Genomic DNA, 19,539 nt, shown 5'->3' with positions numbered 1-19,539 from the left:
ATATAATCCCATCACACTTTATATGGTAAGTGGCCCAAACAATTTATAATTGGCAGTCTTTTGTGTTGACTGCCTGTTTCGTTCCCCCTTTATGATAACCTCTCTTGCAGAGGCAGACATCTAGTGGACAAATTGCCACTTAAGCCTTCCCAGTGTGTACACTGAGAATAGCAGTCTCCTTTTGCATATTTTGATTGACACTCTTACAAAGGAAATTAACTGTGTCAATTCCAGGACAGGCAAAATTCCTGTCTTTTGTTCATGGCATATCAGGGGAATATAGGGTACAAGCTTTTATTTCAATCCATGGCCTCTTCCAACACAGACTCTATTCCTGGCCGATCACTGTAGGCTAAGAGCAACAGGACTCTCCCCATCAGAAATTCCTGTGGCTTGAGACAGGAAGGGACACACTACTCTATGAGCTCTCAGCAGGCTTCCCTGGGAACAAAAATTTTCTTCCCAAAACTATTTTAAAATATGATTATGAAATACTTAGATGATTAGCAAAGGTGATTACCCAGTCACACACACCAGATTCAGCACCAGGGGCATGATTACTGGTGGGAGAAACTTAATTCGGTCCTTTTAATTTATCTGTCCAAATATATGGTCATAATCATCAAAGCATATTTGTGCTCTGCTACAAAGAAGCAGTACTTACATTTAGGAGCAGGATTTGTACCTTAGAATCACTCTGTACAATTCTGTACAAATTACATTGAGGAACAATTTGGTCAAGTGGCAGATGACACTTCTCAGTAATAGTTAGAAGGAAGAATCAAGTACAATAGCAGGTGTACTTAAAACTATGTAAAATCTATTGGAATGTATAACTGGAAAGAAGTCATTTACTTGACAATAATGTATTTCAGCTGGGGCAATAATTGCTGTTTCTCTACAACTGATTATATGCTTCCTAATTTAGGGACATGCTCTAGAAGAAAGGAGTTATGTATGAAGAGCAAAAGAAACTATCATTACACAGATGGCTTATACAACATTGGATTTTGCCCAAGTGCCTGAATGCTGCACAATATAGTTTTCTGATTTAGTGGGTGCACTATATGCCATAACTCTGCAATAAAAGTTATTAAAAAAAAAGAATTACTAAATCCATGAATCTGTAAGTTTGATTTGCTTCCAAATGTTAAAGTGCGCACACAAACTTCCATAGGTGAATCTCCAAAGAGGTTTCCTAAATTATGTTGGAATGTCTGTAATGCTGGTTATTTGCTTAAATCCCAATCTGCACCCATTTCAATAGAACCTACCAAAGATCAGCTTACAATGTGACTTTGACTTAGCAAAACCTATTAACTTTCACATTCCAATACAACCAACAGAACGATGATGATAGCCGAAGCACCCATACTAGGAAATATCCCATACTTGGGATCATGCACTAATTCTCATGGATAAAAAAAATGAACAGATGCAACAATGAACTTTACTGCAGGATGTCCATTAAAAAAAAAGGGGGTATTTTAGAAGGACCATCAATTACTGGAGAAAATGACATGCTACAAATTTCAAGAACCACAAAAATATTTAATATTACAGCCAAAGTACAAGAACTGGCTTTGTATATCTATACTATACACATATTTCACATCTAGTATAAACAGTTACTGTAAGTGTTCTGCATTTGCTCTAGTAAAGCTGGCAATCTCTTACTCAAAGTTGCATTCTTTAAAACTGGAAAATATTAAATAATTTCTAGTTTCAAGACCAAGCAAGTAATTTCTATTGTGGGAAAAGATTCTCTGGTCTAAATCCAAAAAGAGAAATTATGCTGCAACAGACAAAAGGCCTACCTAATCCAGTATCCTGTCACAGGATATTTAATTAATTGCACATTGAATAAATAAATCACATGTGATATCATTGTTTCAGGTCCCTACAGAAATGGAAAAATGGCAAAATCGGAGATGACAGATACATTTCTTCACGTAATATATCAGCAAAGGACCAAACTGCACATGTAACATTTGCATGTGAAATTGTTAATTCAGTTGTGCAAAATGCTTAAGTATATGGTGTTAATTTAACTGGAGAAGAAATCAGCAATTTCTCAGGAACTGTCCAACCAGAGAATATGTATAGAACACACAGGTGATAAAATACAATACTGTTTTGTCTATATTCCTTTTACCTCAAGGCTCTGGTTAGTCTAGCCCAGAAGTTCTCACTCAAAGGAACTGGTCCTACCATGGATGAAACAAAAAGCCCCCTTTTTCTAAGGAAATTTATAGTCATTGTGTTATTATATTTAGCATATATAGTTTCAAAAGCTAATTAAAGTTTCAGTGACTTACTGTGTCCCGCCTGAGATACCCCACTGATTGAGAATCAACAGCTTGATCTATACATGTTCCAGCTTAAAACGCTTTCTTATATAAAATACTTTGTGAACTAATTTGCCTAAGTTGAATTAATTGTTTACTGCTTTGGAATAATAGTGTATTGAAATTATTTTAATGACCCTAATTCTTTTCAAACGCTAAACTTGGCTTTTGTCCCAGAAAATGATTCAGGATTATTTGCTGTAGTTCTTCACTTATTTTAATATTCATATTTATCCTAAAATCCTTGATAAGCGGTCAAACTGGCAAAGCAACAGTATTACACAACTCAATCTTTTGCCCTATCAGCATTCAGTTGGCACTTGCCTATTAAAGGAGAGCTGACAGGAGGGAGGTTCTACCTTTTCTCAACTATTTCACTGTGGGGTAAGTAAGCAAGCTTATAGGAATGCACATTGTTGTCTTTAAAGAAGTAATTTAACAGGTAATTCGATTATTCCTTCATTATCAAGAAAGTCCATTTAATAAGTCCATGTAAAAATTAATAATCTCATCTGAATCTGATCAAGGTATGAGCAGAAAGTCTTCAAGCTTCTACTAGTTTATTTACTATTCCTCTCCAACTTAACAGATATATTTTAAAATGCTTATAACTAGCTGAAAGTGACACACATAGATAACTAAAAAAATACTGCTTTTTAGTGTTGATTCCTCAGAATTTTTAAAATTAAAAAATGTTTGTGCTGAACTTGAACATGGAAACCATCTTAAAGCATTGCCAGTAATAACCTGTGAAGGTTTATATACCCAATGAGCTGCTGATTAAAAAAAAAACAACAGTAACATTACAAAACTACAGTTGCTATAGAATGATCATCATCATCTGGGAAAGATCTGGCTTGATGCAAAGCAGCTTGAATTCTGAAGTGTGTCCTCGTTTCCATGGAATAATTCTTGTAATTTTGCCTAAAACAAATAGATATTTGTGATAAGTTCATATCTCCAATGCTTACCATCATCCATACTTAACAGAGTAATTTTTACACAGAAAAGGGGAAAAGAAGTTTCCTCCCAAATTCCATATTGCTTCTTTAAGGGACAATTTATAGAACAATGCACCTTGTTTATATGTAATGCCAATCCCTAGCACTTTCCAAGAAAAATGTTTTCTTGAAGCTAATTTACTGGTATAAATAAAACTTTTGATACATATTAGCAGATTAACATGCAACCCTATGTATAACTTCTACTACGCTCACTGAAATGGTGCGATCTTACTCACGTCTACTCAGAGCATAGTCCTACTGCATTCAATGAGGCTTTCTTGGCACCAGCCACAATCCCAGAATAGAGAAAGGGCAGTGGCTTTTGTCATCTGAGAGTATCTGCCGGCATACAGAGATGCTACTCTGCCGACAATCAGATGTGAAACCTTGCTTGTGCACCTGGGTCCAAAGGGCAAGTTAGGTTTGCTATTTGTGTACTACTCTCCCTGCTACACAGTATTATCCCTGCCAGGGCTGCTCAACCTAATTGCTGGGGTGGTGGCACATTTCCTCAAGCTAACGGTGCTTAGGAACTTCAATCTGCCTTCCTTGGGTGAGGAATCTGGAGTGGCCTAGGAGTTCATGGCCACCATGACAACCCTGGATCTGAATGAGCTTATTGAGTGCCTGGCACACCTGAGAGTTTTATACACTAGATCTGTTTTTTGCCTTATGGCAGATGTGACATAATCTGAAAGGGGGGGCACTAAACTTCATCCCTTGTGGACAGATCATTCTTTCATTGCTGTGGAATGTTGTGGCATCTCTGCACAGGTTATCTAGACCCCTGGTAATTAGGTTTCAGAAAACTGCATTGGTTGTGCTTGTGGATGATCTATGAACAACCCAGGATCAGGGAAGGGCATCAGCTGCTTTCAATACCATCAACCATGGTATCCTTTGGGACCATCTTCAAGGGCTTGGAGTGGTAGGCACTATTTTACAATGGTTCTTCTCCTTCCTGGAGGGGAAGATCCAGTCGGAGGAAGGAAAGCCAAATGCAGAGTGCCTCAGGGCTCTCTTCTCTCCCCACTTCTTTTTAACAACTACATGAAACTGGTGGGGTAGATCATGTGTCAGTGGAGGGCCCAGTATCATCAGTGTGCCAATGATACCTAAGTATATACTTTATCCTCAGGTCAAACAGGTGATGCAGTAGAAGTGATGACTCAATGCCTGGAGGCTGTCAAGGCCTGGATGGGGAGCAAGAAACTCAGGCCCAATGTGTTCAATATGGAGTGGCTTTGGGTTTGGGGGCCTAATGATCCCAGAGAAATGCCATCTTTGATCCTGAACGGTTGTACTCCTCCATTCAGAGGCACTTTGTAATTTGGGAGTCCTTCTGGACTCACAACTCCCGTTTGATGAGCAGGTGGCAGTTGTGGCTCCAAGGGCTTTTATACAGTTAGATCTTGTGCATCAATTCAGCCATTCCTAGGTTACAAAGTCTTTCTCATCCCCTAGTCAACTCCAGCTTGGATTACTTTAATGAGTTCTACATGGGGCTGCCCTTGAAGAACATTAAAAAGCTGCAGCTGCCTGACAATGATGGCTATATCCTGATACACTTGGGTAACCCCACTACTTAGGGAGCAGCAATGGCTGCTATTTGGCTTCTGAGTGTGATTCAGGATACTGTTTGTCACTTTTAAACCCCTACATGGCTCCAGGACTGCATTCTCCCTTATTCATCTGCTTATATGACCAAATCAAATAGGGTCAAATCCCTTCAGGACCATCCCTTTATGATTTCCTTCTGATGGAGCTTCACATGTGAGCCTTTTCAATAGCCTTTCCTGACAATTTGGAACTCTATTCCCATGGAGATTCGGTTGGCTCTGTTTCTTCCTAGGCTTTAGGAAAGTTGTTAAGACTCACCTGTTCCATCTAGCGCAGGAGGATGGAATGCATTGATTGGAAATGGGGTTGTGAGTGCATGATTGCTATGATTTTCTGGTTTTATGACTTTGTTTTGTTTGTTTGCTTTTGATACTTTATTTTATGATAAGATTGTTAGCTGCCTAGAGCCTTTTGGGTTTGGGCTGCACCCAAGTAAAGTGAAGTCAATCAGTCAATCAACCTGATGGAGAATGGAGGCTAGCTAAAAATCCCTTCAAATAAATGATAAATAATGCAAATAAGTGATAAAGTCTAGATTTTTTAAAATGTATGGTTATGAAAACATCTATGTTCTCTCTTTTTAACTGGGCAAAAAAGGTAACTAGAATAGCCCTCAGAATGCAAAATAAAACCAACAGTACCCAAACATAAAATGCTACCTACCCCATAAAACAAATGATAGAACAATTCAGCAGTTGATCAGAACAGAATAAGTTTCAATATTATTCTAAATTAAAAAAAAAAACTTCAAACCACTTAAAAGTAGGCCAATGTGACCTCCTCTGGCAGGGAGTTGCATAACCATAATAGTACTACAATACTAAAAGTACAGTGTATAATGTCTCCATCAGCCTATCCTCTGTTGATGTAGTAGAGCTATGCCAAGCATTCAGAGGAAATATTTTGTGGGTAAAGTGGCTCTACACAAACATGCAGGTGGAAACAACTAGGAGAACCTTTCAACGTAGACATGAGAGCTTGCAAAAGATATAGCTGCTTTAATGGTTTGAAGAGAGGTCCTTCACTGGTGCCACCACAAGTTGTCAAGTACCTTGTTGATTCTGTTATTACAGACTATTCTACTTGCAGTCTTAAACACATGGATTAGGGAGAAACTTCCATTAAACACAGTGGGACCACTAAGTAAACATTCATTGCATTGCACTATCTGGCAGCAAATTATCTCCAAAACTAGCATGATGGTAACAGAGATTTTGCCAATAAGAACAGATACTTCAGTTGTTCAGTTATGAGACTAACATAAATAACACAGATGCACAACCTCCCCTTTTTAAATTATAATACTGAAAATTGTCTAGATGAGGCCAGTATCAAACACAGCACATTCACAATTTGCTCAAAGCCTAGCACATGACTTCATTGAAAGACAAACATAAGTTTTAATATAATTTATAAATAAATAACTAAATGAATAACTTGACTCTCACTCAGTTATTATAATGTAAAGCAAACTATATATCCTCAACGTTTATATACCAAAATGAGTGAAAATAAGCACCACTATATGCTAAGACAGAATTATTTTTTACTGGAGCCCCTCTAAAAATTTTGCAGCAAACCTGCTTCAACCCCTCCCATCATCTTATCTACCATAACTAATAACAGTGAGAAAGATAGGCTTCAACAGGCTTACTTTGCTCTTTCCAGGATCTTAATTGCTTCTTCTATTTTACCTTGATCCAGATATAACAAAGCAAGTTCAAGCAGTGCATTTGGAATTAAGTAATGATCATACTTGATCTTCTTTTCACTGTAGGTTAAAGAAGAAATGACAAGGCCCATGTAATGAATAACAATAGTTTTACAGGCAAGAATAAAAAGTAAAGTTATTAAAAGTTGACAAGAAGAAATTCGTATTGTTTCCATGCATTTTAGGCTAGTAAATTATGGACCCTTTGGACACAGAAGTCCATCAGGGCTATTCTTGCAATCACTCCAATATCTCCACTTGAACACAGTATCTGTAGCATCTACAAAGAAAATGAGGGCATCAGATAAAATCCACCTTCTTTAACTGTTCACTTTAGGCATGTGATTGCCTGTGTTATATTAAAATTAAAAATAAATATTTAGTTCTAATGTTTCTGGTTTTCAACATTTAAAACTCCTCAATGTTCAGGACAGCACAGGCTCTTTGCTAAGATGATCATATGGTCTTCCTAGGAAGTGGTGGAAGAAAGACAGCTTTTCACTAAAGAACCTCTGCTCCTGTAAATGCTGAAGAATGGAACATGAAATATTTTTGCCACCACCAGCCACCTTATCCAGTGGATTAGGCCAATCCTCCCTGCATCTCTACAGATTTTGAGGCAGCAGGTTTCACTTCTAGCTACCATTTGTGCCGCCATGGATCTGTTGAAAGTGAAATACCTAAAACACAATTCTTTTAAATCCTAACAAAGAGCTATGCACTCAGTATTTCACTGCAGACTCAGCCTGATCAGGTCAGACATTACATTTTCAAAAGGCAGTGCAGAAGCTCTTCCCTAACTTTCCTTAAACTGTGCGTGGGACTGCAGAATAAAGAAGATGAATGCTCTGTCCTATGACAAGGAGTGAAGGAAGACATATGCCAACAGTATGCTGTTACCTGTCCTTTTGAAGAAGCAGACCACAATTAGACCTTACAAACAAGACTCATAATAAGGATGACTTTATATGTACATACTTCTACTTCAATTTATAAGCAATATCTAAGCTGTAGGTATTATCTTGGACATGCCTCCTCTTCTTTGCACAATCCATAAGCTCTTGACATTAAACAAAAAATAATATTAGCAGATATGCTGACAGAGAAATCAAATTTTACAAATGGCTTCCTTCAATATGGAAAAATAGCGGTTAATGTAATGCTTGGCCTTCATGTGTTCTATAATGCATGGACTATGCAACTGAGCTGTGGATTCTTAGTAAAATATGCGATATGATGACTATGCCTCCTTATGTTACATAACTCAGGCCACTTTAGCTATTTTAAAACTACAGGCTTTTGTGACTCTGATCGCTACTAGTTCTACACCAGACTGACACAGCTACCCAGTTACCAGACAAATCTTCTTTTGATGTAGCCATTCTCGCAGGAGATGGCCAACATTCTTTCCAGAGTAACTTATATTCTAATACCCATCTCCTGGTCTAAAATGTGATGAAAAGTATAATAAATACATGTAGATTGTTGACTGACATGAAGAGACTCTGCTTGAAGGCTTTGATAATTTGATGTAGCCATTCCTGGTTTAGTGTTAATTAGTATCTTCTAGTCTGGAAACTTACTTGAAATGAATGTAAGTAAAGTGGTCTTCTGCTTCTGATATCTTGCCCAGATATTTCAAGCATAGCCCTTTCAGAAGCTTTATCACACAATGGTCATCAACAAGGAAATCTGTAGCTGAAAAATAAAGAAAGAAGATGCAAAGGCAATTTTGGATTGTGACTGACATCTTTTTAATTTTTAAGGTAGGGCACATAGTGAAACATATTTAATATTCTCATCTAACATCATTATATACACATAACTCTATTAGTTGTGAACATAATTATATTTATTGATAACACATATTCAAACTATCCATATACAGTATTTATTGTATAATAAAATATAATGTCCAATTATTTGAATTGGTCATAGTAGTGACTTCATAAATTATATTATCTCTATGTAGAATCTGCTATTATGTCAGTAACATATGCATTATCATTATGTGACATAATGCACTGACTGAGTTCATAAATACTGATAAGCCATTATGTGATTTCCTTGGTTCAAGTTTAGTATATTGTGCGAACTAAGCTATATTTTTTCAACAAACTACAATTAAGGAAATGTAATGTGTTTGAACCCAGTCAGTGCATACATTCTAAGCTACTGGTGACTACCTGTGATCAATGGATCACTTTCATCCTTTCCAGTATTCCAAAACTGAAACCTAATTTGCTTCCCAGAGGCTGCCTGTTCCTATTACCATTCTTAATGCCTCCAAATATGCCCAAAGTTAGGAGTCGGAATGGGAGTGGGAACACTCTTTCACTCCCATTTCTACTCTTAATTGCCAAAAGCAAAAAAACAAAACAAAACTTTTTCTAACCACTTCCTGTCTGGTAATGCCACTGCATCATAGATGGCTTCCTCCTGCCCTTTAGAAGGTCTAGCGAGGCCTCAAACTCCCCAGAAATTGCCCTCCTACCACTGTGAGCAATCATCACCTGAGCTTTATAACTAATATGTACAGGCAGAAAGGGGAAGGAGTGATAAAATGTAATAGGAAGCAGAATTCTCTCAATTATAAGGAGCAAAAAGACACTACCGACGGCTAATTACCAATCTATAAGGAAATAAATTACATAGCTTATTGAACTGGAAAGAAAACAAATATTTGTCATTGCATGAGCTCTGTTGGGCATCTATTCCTAAATTTTAAAAAGTTTGCCTTTTGCCCTCTTAGCCTTCTTAAATGCCTGCCTTGTGCTCTTTGAACTGCTTATTTCCAGTATCTGATTCTCAAACACGCAGGGATACCATAGCACCCTTAAAGAACTGAGTCAATCATTGCTGAAGACGGATTTTTATCAAGTGGGCATACAACCAAATGCCAAAGGTACTCCTAAAAGTGATACATATCTCCTCAAACTAGTATAAAATTATGTCATGGGGGAGTAACTGAACATAAAACAGGACAATCAGCAGTAACAACATTACTGCTATCATTACTACCTACAGTTAATCCAATCACTGACTACAGAAAAATAGATGAACTTGTTTCACTTCCCAGAGCTCCAAGACAAGTGCAATTGCCCTCATTGGCTGTCCCCTCTGCAATGACGCATCTGAAATGAGACCTGAATTACCTGGGCTTTTTTCCAGGATTGTTTCTGCGTCTGCTAAGGATTCCAGCATGTTTTCAGTTAAGTCTGGGCACTTCCCAATCACTGCATAACCATTCCAGATATACATCATTTCCTAGAAATAATGAAAGTATAATGTAAATTACTGTACACACCTTCTTCCAAAATATATGAGATCAGATAAATATTTGAGAGATATTTTTGGCAAGTTTGTTGTAGCAAAGTTTTTTTTTGTTAACTTCCTGCATAACTCTCCCAACCAGCAATTCTTGACCTACAGATTGTCTGCCTCATTGATAGGATGTTGTTAGCAGAATCTGTTATTTCCCCAGATCTTTTAAAAAATGATTTATTTCAGCTATCCATCTTATACTTTAAAAAGCCAAAACAAAATTAATAGTAGGGCAAACTGGATTAGGTGGAAGAGAATGTAAGTTCTTTCTGTTAAATTCTGTTAAATCCTTTCCTCTTTCAAAATGACTCTTTTTTCTATCAAAAAAAGTCTACTCCTTTAAGAATCTCTCTCTCTTTTTCTCTCCACTAACCCTGCTTTTCCTACTCACTATGCAAATCCAATATGGAAGAAAACAGTAAATAGGAGGGTGATTTTAAAATTGAGGAAAACAGAATATATGAATAGAATTAACCAGCAGCATCTAGATGTAATTCCATCTCCAAATAAGCATTCATAAGAATGGATGTTTTTTTTCCAATGACATGTAGATGGAAAATGGTAGGAAAACACCTTGAAAGGGACGAGCTTTTAAATCAATGTGCATTTACATCTCTCTTTCTGGTTCAAATGTTATCAAGGATATTTGAAAATTGCACAAGAGAACTACAATGACAATCATTACTCCTTCATTCAAAGGATGTGAAAAATAAAATATTAGGATTCTCTTCCATGTTTTAATGGGACATCAAGTTTTATTACACACAGAATTGTAGAGGTGGCAGACGATCAAGCTCAATTCACTGCTTTGTGCAGAAATCCAAAGTAAAGTATCTCTAACTTGAACGCAACCGAAGAAGAGAAGCCTACCAGGTCCCTTTATAATTGATTCTGTGGTGGAACAGCTCTGATACTTTTTTCACAACATTTAACTGGAATCTGCCTTTCTGCAATATAAAATTATTAGTCCATGTCCTACACAATAAATAGATATTTGCACTGAAGTTCTGAAATGAATTACTTTTAACATTTAAAGAACCTAGAGCTTGTTGAGAAACCCTAGTGAAAGTTTCTCTTTTTTTATTGTTAACCCTCAAAAAACTTACACAATGATCACTATCACGTCTCAGTCTCAGCTCACTCATCCTTAACCTGCAGTATAACGTAACATTGGCATACCTTACAAGCTTGTGGAAAAACTTGAAAGTTATGCATGTGGCGTACTTTATTCCAAGTGCTACATAAATGCTCCAAAGAATGTCTTTCAACAACACATTTTCAAAACTACTTATGTACTTTAGAATATTTGAAATATATTATATTAGTATTTGCAAAAAGATCAGAATATTATAGTTAAAGAAACAATAAATAGAGCACTGGTGAGTTTTCTTTATCTTCTACAAACGGCTGCTACTTTCCTTAAAAGCAAGTTTTCAAGCCTTACCATTTTTCCAGCAGAAGAATGTTCAAGCTGCCCATCTAACTCATTAGAACTAGTATTAGTTCTCAGGTAGAACAGATTATCACACTCTTATTTACACAGAGATACCAAAAGAGCCTTATCCTTTATTAATCTGATAATTGAATCAGGGGCCTCCAAGTGAAATTGTCAGGTGTGATGTATGAGGAGTATGTATTAGCTCAGGAGTTGGAATATGGAAACCTTTGCATACACTGATACAAACATCTTTAGTGAGTTAAAAATGAAGAAAAAAAGAGTATCGTGGTATCAATGACACATAAATACAGTAATACCTCGGTTCACGAACGCTTCTGTTCACGAACAATTCGGTTCACGAATAGCAGTGTTCACAAAATTTTGCTTCCGTTCGCAAACTCCGCATTGGGTGACAAACACGACCCGCAGCCATCTTCCCTGCTGTGACACGTGGTCGTGGCTTCCTGTAGGGAGGGGGACTCTCCCTCCAAACAATAACCGCCTCCCCACCTGCCTTCCTGTCCTCCACGCCAGAAGTCGCCTCAAGCAAGGTTAGCGTTCTCTCTCTTCATACTGTACTATACTGTACTGTACTTTGTTTCATATTTTTGTGGTTTAAAAAAAAATACATATGGTTCAGAATGGATTAACCTTATTTACATTGAACCTTATGGGAAAATTTGATTCGGTTGATGACCAAAATCAGTTCGCGACCACATTTGTAGGGGTCAGAACGGATTAACCTTATTTACGTTGAACGTTATGGGGAAATTTGATTCATTTCGCGACCAATTCGGTTCGCGACCAATTCGGTTCGCGACCTGAATCGTGGAACGAATTAAGTTCGTGAACCGAGGTACCACTATATACTAAATGAAAAAAAATGAAATACAGTTACTTGCATAATAGAGCTATGAAACAGGACCATTTTAGTTTAGCCCCTAGCTGGCAGCATTTTGCATTAATGAAAACACCAGTAATATACCTATTACATTTTTGAAGAGCCTCTAAAACATGGATCTTCAGAAAGGCACTTGGAGACATCTGAAGATTCTGTTATCCACCTGGTTGCTTTTATGTTTCTGAATTTATATTCTAATGTTTGTGCTGTTACTTGTAAATTGCTCAAAATCTTCAGAAATGAAGTGGTAGCAAATTAGCAATAAACAAACAAACAAACTAGGAAAATCATCCAGTAAGAACTGCCCAGATTCCATTTTCCTTTTTTTCCCCCTCTCTCCTTGCTGAGGAGAGATTGTCTGCCTTGTGGAATCTGTCTTTCCTTTCTTTGTCTAGCAGAGAGATCTTGCTTGTTTGCTCACTGATTTACCCACTCCTTGCCTAATAGAGAGACCCTTGCAGTAAGGCAATCAGACCCAGCCTTCCTCCTTGGCCAGCTCCTTCTTCTCCCTTGGCCAGCTTGAGCTCCCAGCCTGCTTTTCCTGGCCAATCCTCATCCCCTTGCAGCCCCTGCCTGAAGACCCTGACCCAGCCTCAGAAGCAGTGCCCACCATGGCATGTGAGAGCAGGCAAGGGTTCCAGACAATGGTGCTACTTGATGCAAGAAGCTTGAAAGTCTTGGCCGTGTTGCCCAGCCAACTAAGTCCGGGTGTTGCCTAGAGACCTGTAGGGCTGAGCCAAGATGAATTGTAAGATCACTGTTGCCAAGCTGCTGATTCTCCTGGAGTGCTTCCTGTGGCCCTGCTAGGCAGCATTCTCAAAGTCTACAAAGTACTGTTGCAGGCTGCAGAAAATAACTTGAGGGGCTGTATGTGGCCCATAGGTCTTGAGTTTCAGACCCTTGCACTAAATACATCTTTTATCAGCTAAACATGCCAAAATGACTCCAGATTTCCTAAACTACTTGGTCAAAGGCATGTTCTCCTACTTTGTCATTGCCTTTCGGCTGCTTTTTGCTTTAGGGATTTTCTTTGGTAAAATCCTCCATAAAGTAGTATTTTCCTTGTCTTCACAAATTACATACCTGCTCAACTGAAGAGCAGTCCCTCCTGTACATCATTTATGCTGAGCAATCCCATAACTGAATGAAGAAAATGTCTGTGTCAATATCTTTTTTTTAATAGTAATTTTATTAAAAATTACAATTGGAAAGATAAAAACTAATACAAACTAAAAATAATAAAAATAAAAATAGAAGGCGCAGAAAAGAAAAAAATAGGGGCGTAGAAAAGAAAGAAAAATAAGAATACAGTAAAGAAAAAGAAAAGAAATATATAAAGAAATTACTTTCCCCTTCATCACAGCAAGTAACTTATCACCTTCTCTTAAAATACAACAAATGATCTCTTCTTCCCATATCCAATCTCTTATCTATAAACAAAACCTTAAAGCCTCATTTCAGTCTTGATCAGCAGGACCCTTAAGTCCATTAAGGGTTACCAAAGATAACAACATATTTATTTTCACCTTGATCAAATAAACCAACTTTATATTCCCTCCCTTTACTTTTAACAATCTTGATCTTTAGTCCCTTCAAATAATGTCCCAGAACTTTTCATTGTGCCTTTTCACAAAATTCTTCAAAGCTTTAACAAGCCTCTTCTGTAAACCCAAACTAGGAAGATTATCCATGACACTCTCTTGGTTTGTTATTTATATATTCTTTTTAATTATTAAGACATCAGCCGGTTTCTTTTGTACATCGAGTGTAGCATCTTTTTCTATATCATTCTTGTAGCTTGTCATTTTTAAATCCACTTTCAGATCAGTCTCAAGCTTGTCAGGTAAAACTTGTTCCTCTTCCATAACATCCTTTAAAAACAGTTTATCTCTACAGGCAGACATTCTTAAAGTTAATTTCTGAGTCCACTGTTCAAAAATAACCTTCAATATGTCCAATGTTAAAATATTTTTCTTCATCCTCTATTAGTAAGTCAAATTTAAGTGTTCTTCTCCTTTAATTGTAATCATTAGTTCCTTCTGGTTCCCTCTAGTGTCCAACCTTCAAAGTCTCACCCTATCATGTTTTTTTTTTAAAGGATTCAAAACAAAAGCATTTTCCCATGGGAAGGATTCCTATAATTAATTCCAAAATCTTATTTCAAATTTATATGGACCCTTAGTCCATTTGTAACTTTCCAAAATCAAAGTTCTAATCAGCCTTTTGCTGTTTATTCCAAAAGGATTTTTTAAAGTACTTAAACTTGTATCCTTTCACTAAGGATTGAAGGAAACTCACCTGTTGTTTTCAGACTCGTCAATCCAATAGCTAAAAAGCAGTTAACAAGCAATTTCTGAAAGTGATTAGAAAAGCAAGTATGTGAACTCAGTGTCCTTTTGAAGGTGCTGAATGCGGTTTGAGCAAAGATAGCTTTCCCTTGTCTCCCAGAGCTCTAAACCCATTAGAGACCACTGTCTTGTGGTCTCCTCACAAGGAGCAACTGACTGGAGCACTTGTGGGTGATCTCAGGTCCCCTCCTTATCCAGAGAGGAATTATAAAGAGCCAGTCTACTCACCAGCTCTTCATTCCACTGTGGTCGTTGGCTCCACAATATCAATGAACTAGGAGTTTGAATAAATAGAACCACAACATAAAAGGCGTTTTCTTCCATACTCAAGTTAATAAGGATCCTTCCACCAGAATCAAAATAGGCCTGGTGCAGCAGTTAATTATTAACAGCCTGCTATAAATAGTGCAATTCCAATTTCTAATTCCTCAGACTGCAGTTTCATTATTAGTGAGCGCCATCTGCTGCCCTTGTTATGCAGTTTCAGCAAGAAAGACATACTCCATTTACAGTCCAGGAAACATACTAACTCTGTCCTAAAAGAGATGAAACATAGGTACTTCTTTGCTTCCAGCAGCTACAGTCACATGCAGATGTAGGTATTAGAAGATTTTAAGTAGAATATGAAATAAAAAACAAGGATTATCAGCCATAAATGAGACCAAAAGTCAATTAAGTAAAGAATTTCATTTTCTGAAACATACACATCTATTTGCACTCTATAAATGCACTTCACTTCACTTGACTTTCTCAAGTATACTTTCCACCTATATAGTTTTCTCCATTTGCACTGTGGAGCTCTATGTACACAAGACACTTGCACAGTTAATAGTCATCCAGCATGAGTCACTGACTGGCTTGATTTATCTGGTCATTATTTTGTGCTCTCATCCATGTATAATTGGTTATGTGGACTCACATTTAAGTACACATGCTATAGGCCACATCTGACTTCTCCAATGTGGTCCTCTCCAGTTGTGATGGACTTCAATACCATACTTCCTGTCAGTATGTCCAACACATTGGGATGATACCTGCTTGGGAAAGGTTGGGTCATATTATCTATTCCTGCCTTGTTTGTGGTAAGCACAACAGAGCATACTGGCTGTTCAAAGACACACACACAATGGGTTTTATTCATGCAGTGATAAAAACATTCAGAATCCTCACTGAGTGTTTATCTCCAGCATCATCATCATCAAAGATACACACACAATGGGTTTTGATAAAGAAATATCAGAAGAGTTTGTAAATAATGTTGGCATTTAGGTACGCATTCCAATCAAATCAATCTTTATTACAGTCATAGACTAGCATCTCTATGTACAAGAAACAGATGGGGAGAAGGGATCTTTTCCAACTTACCAAAACAGGCACAGGAAGTGGGACAGGATTTGGGGAAAGGTATCTTCGAGATTTCCGAATTACAAACTTTTCTGTTGGCAAGGATTTCCCTGCTATTTTCAATTTCAGACTCGGCACAGCCCTGGGAAGAAAAACAGAGACACACATTTAAATGATTTCCTGTATGATAACTGTAATCCTCTAAAAACTAGAAAAAGGAAGGACAGGAGAAGTCAAAACAAAACAGGAAAAATGATCATGTTCCTGTATTTTACTACAAAAGCATTTCATGCTACAGGCAACCAAATTCCATCTAGAGATTGGAAGAATCTGAAGAGGTACAGTGACATTTTAGGCTGAGAATGGGGAAAGTGACTCAGACAGAAATTGTTCTTACCTTAGGAAAATGCCATTCTCTTAGCTCAGTCATGAAATTACCAGCAGCAGGGCAAGCATATGGTTACCAACAGAAGAACATATACCCTTTCCTGAATAATTATGACAAAATTAAACTCATAACCATAGAGTTGAATATTCCATTAGATCTCTCTTAACATTAAAGATGATGTAAGTATAAAATTCACGGGAGTACATACAATGGCAACTTTAGTTTTAAAATATGATTGAATGAAAGATGTTTTTCTTCTCCCATTATCAGTCATTATCTTCTATTCTGACATGTACTTTGTTTTCAAAAATCTTACCTAAATAGCACAACTTCATCATCTCCAAAAGGTTTATACTCTTCTGGCCCAAACATGCTGAGATAGGCAGCTTTCATAAATACATATGTAGCCTAAAAGAAAAACAATAGTTTTAAGCTGTATTCATGTATCATCTTCAATATACAGATCAGTACCAATAGAAGCGGATATGTGTAGCTCAGGGTTGAACTGTGGAGTCCTTGGGGTTCCCTGAGCTTGGTTGTTTTCTTGCAAATGTTTTGTTACCTGGCTAGGCAACATCTTCAGTGCTGCTGAAGATGTTACCTAGCCGGGTAACAAAATGTTTGCAAGAAAACAACCAAGCTCAGAGAACCCCAAGGACTCCACAGTACAGATCAGTAAACTTGACACTGTTAAGGAGCAGAAAGTGCACTATTTTCTAGCAGTGGGGAAAGAACTATTCTTGTCAACATGAAAATATAAAATTACATAGTTAGAGCTGATTTGTGAGCAAATAAAATACGCCTCAGAATTTCTCAGGGTTCAGTAAAGAACATAATATCTTCCTTAACAGTATAATCTAATGCAACAATATCATGGGCTCTTTTTGTAAGTAATTATCCATTCATATTTATTTGCCATGCACATTGATATACAGATGAATAGACATACAATTTATTAAAAAGGAATTTGCATCAGTTCCATCCCACCAAAAACTAAATCCTGCCCATTTCTTCTTCTATTTAGTTTCCTTTGTTCTCTTAATGTTGGTTTGAATTAATGTGCTTAAAAGCACATAAAAAATATCGTAAGGCTATACTACTAGGTTAACAGCACTACCTTTTACATAGCTATGCTACTAGCATGTTATTCCTGGGTCTGCTCTTTAGTGGAATTGATAAATGTTTGGGCTTTACCTACGCACACTTATATTGCAGAACTTATGACTAAGTCATTTACACAGTCTCATCAACCATTCCTATTTAGAGTGGGAGAGGGCAAACCATAATCAAGGGTGCACATGTTGAGGAAGGCTGGTTTAAGGAAATCATAATGGGGTTGCCATTTTTAAAAGGATAAACTAAAAAACCCTGGAAAATAGTAAAATATAACTCCTATATTGCCACTTCTAAGATCTGATGACCAGGGAGGACTCAAGCTTAGATTTAAGTGAGTTATTTGCTCACTTCAAAACAGAAGTAATCACGTGTTGTCTCACAGCAAAAGAAAAAAACAGGAAATTATTCTTGATTGACAGATTTTAATTCAGATTCCTCAAACCGAAGAAAACAACTAACTTGTATTTGTGGTGAGATAATTATCAATTGCATAGCTCATGGGGCTGAAAGTTTATCTGATCAGTATGCAAAAAGGACTCTTAACCAGTAGGTACAAACACTAAAATTACCCATTCACTAATTGGATTCACACATCATATTAAGACATGCTTTGTTAAACCAGGGTTTATTGAATAAGCCACAACCGTCTAAGTTGACACATTATACTAAGGATGCTACATTAAAACCAAATAACAATATGATTTACTGCAATGTATGAATGCAGCCACTAAATGGTAAACATGTATGATAAAAGTGTTGCACACATGTGATTCTTTCTCTGCAAGATAAATATTATATATTAGGAAGGATTCCTATACAGGGAACTGAACATTTTCCATTTTAACCCATTTAAATTGTAAATACTATTTGCTATTAATTAAAAAAGGAAAAGCTAACCACTACTGTATGATAAAATCAGCAGCTTACATTCCTAAACTGCCCTTTGTGAGGCTATCAATCTAGAAATAGTGCTATTTTACTTTTATTTGGTAACGGCAGAAGTCAGTCAAAACTATTTTAAAGGTGTCCTGGGATACATTTGTTATCCATTATTTGATTTTGTGAGCTAACTTGCATCTTCTTTTGTCACACAGTCCTGCCCACATCTTTGTTTTCAGTTCACCTTTGACCAGGCGTTCTCTTTGCTAAGCAGATCCGCATAGAAGTAGGCCATCTTCCACTGGCGTTTGTATGTGAAACACCACATCAGTTCCCAATAGCACATGTGATGGAACTGCTTCCAAAGCTGCTGAGCTTCACAACATTCCTCAAACCTTCTGATGGCCTGAAAAAGCAAAAACAAATACAACCCTGACTGGATATTAACGCAACTTTAAAATACACGTTCCAAACATTCATTAGTCTAAGAAATTAACGCTAATACTCTGAAATGTTTACTGAGAAAATAAAATACAACTGTTTGGGAAGAGGATACAAAGAAAGTACACAGTACTAATCATTTTCCATAACACCCATTATTTATTTATTGCTTTTTAAATTTATTCCACTGATCCTCCCAGCAATTCAGGATCATACACACAGCTCTTCAGCATGCTCCCTTTATCCTCACTGCAATCCTGTAAGGTAGGTTAAATTGAAAGAAAAGGATTAGCCTAAGATTACTTCATAGCTGAGTGGCATTTTGAGCCTGTATTTCTTAAGTCTTAGTTCAGCTGTCTACTCCTGATATTATTAGCGCAAATCAATTTCCAATTCACGTAATTTCCTAGAAGTATATCAATGCCCTTTGCCCCATTTTAACAGTGGATGAACTTCAGTGTTTCAGTTACTTATCATGAGTATTTATATTTATTTTTGCAGACAAAATAACTTCCAGAATACAGGTACTTCTCATTTCAGAACCGCAAATTGTTCTGGCGAAATGGTCACTCAGCTCAATAGTGGCTAAGCAAACCACATGACTGAGAGAGAGAGAGAAATGCTGCAAAGGTTGCTGGTTGCTGCAATGCCAGCCCAGCATTACTCTCACTCCAGCG

The 19,539-nt window shown here is 37.1% G+C and overlaps 1 protein-coding gene across 3 annotated transcripts in view; it reads right to left on the bottom strand.

The window, feature by feature from the left end:
• Positions 1-19: 19 nt before the first annotated feature.
• TTC39A (tetratricopeptide repeat domain 39A) overlaps positions 20-19,539 on the bottom strand; it is a 57,281-nt gene continuing 37,761 nt past the window's right edge. The window contains exons 12-18 of one of the 3 annotated variants that reach the window (XM_088128469.1): positions 18,666-18,827; positions 16,743-16,834; positions 16,060-16,180; positions 9,839-9,950; positions 8,267-8,381; positions 6,627-6,743; positions 20-3,272 (exon numbers count right to left, since the gene is read on the bottom strand). In XM_088128469.1, coding sequence (XP_087984595.1) covers positions 3,152-3,272; positions 6,627-6,743; positions 8,267-8,381; positions 9,839-9,950; positions 16,060-16,180; positions 16,743-16,834; positions 18,666-18,827 — 840 coding nt within the window. In that variant the 3' untranslated portion in view covers positions 20-3,151. Of the gene's footprint in view, positions 3,273-6,626; positions 6,744-8,266; positions 8,382-9,838; positions 9,951-13,429; positions 14,903-14,922; positions 15,361-16,059; positions 16,181-16,742; positions 16,835-18,665; positions 18,828-19,539 lie in introns of those variants that run through there. The other 2 variants (XM_088128470.1, XM_088128471.1) reach the window with 2 other exon arrangements.

The sequence above is a fragment of the Python bivittatus genome, unplaced genomic scaffold, assembly GCF_059951505.1.
Source record: "Python bivittatus isolate LINGU-HERP-01145 unplaced genomic scaffold, Pbiv_v1 ctg000700_np1212, whole genome shotgun sequence".
Classification (NCBI taxonomy): Eukaryota; Metazoa; Chordata; class Lepidosauria; order Squamata; family Pythonidae; genus Python; species Python bivittatus.
The sequence above is the reverse complement of the archived record's forward strand: the minus strand, read 5'-3'. Positions and strand labels throughout refer to the sequence as shown.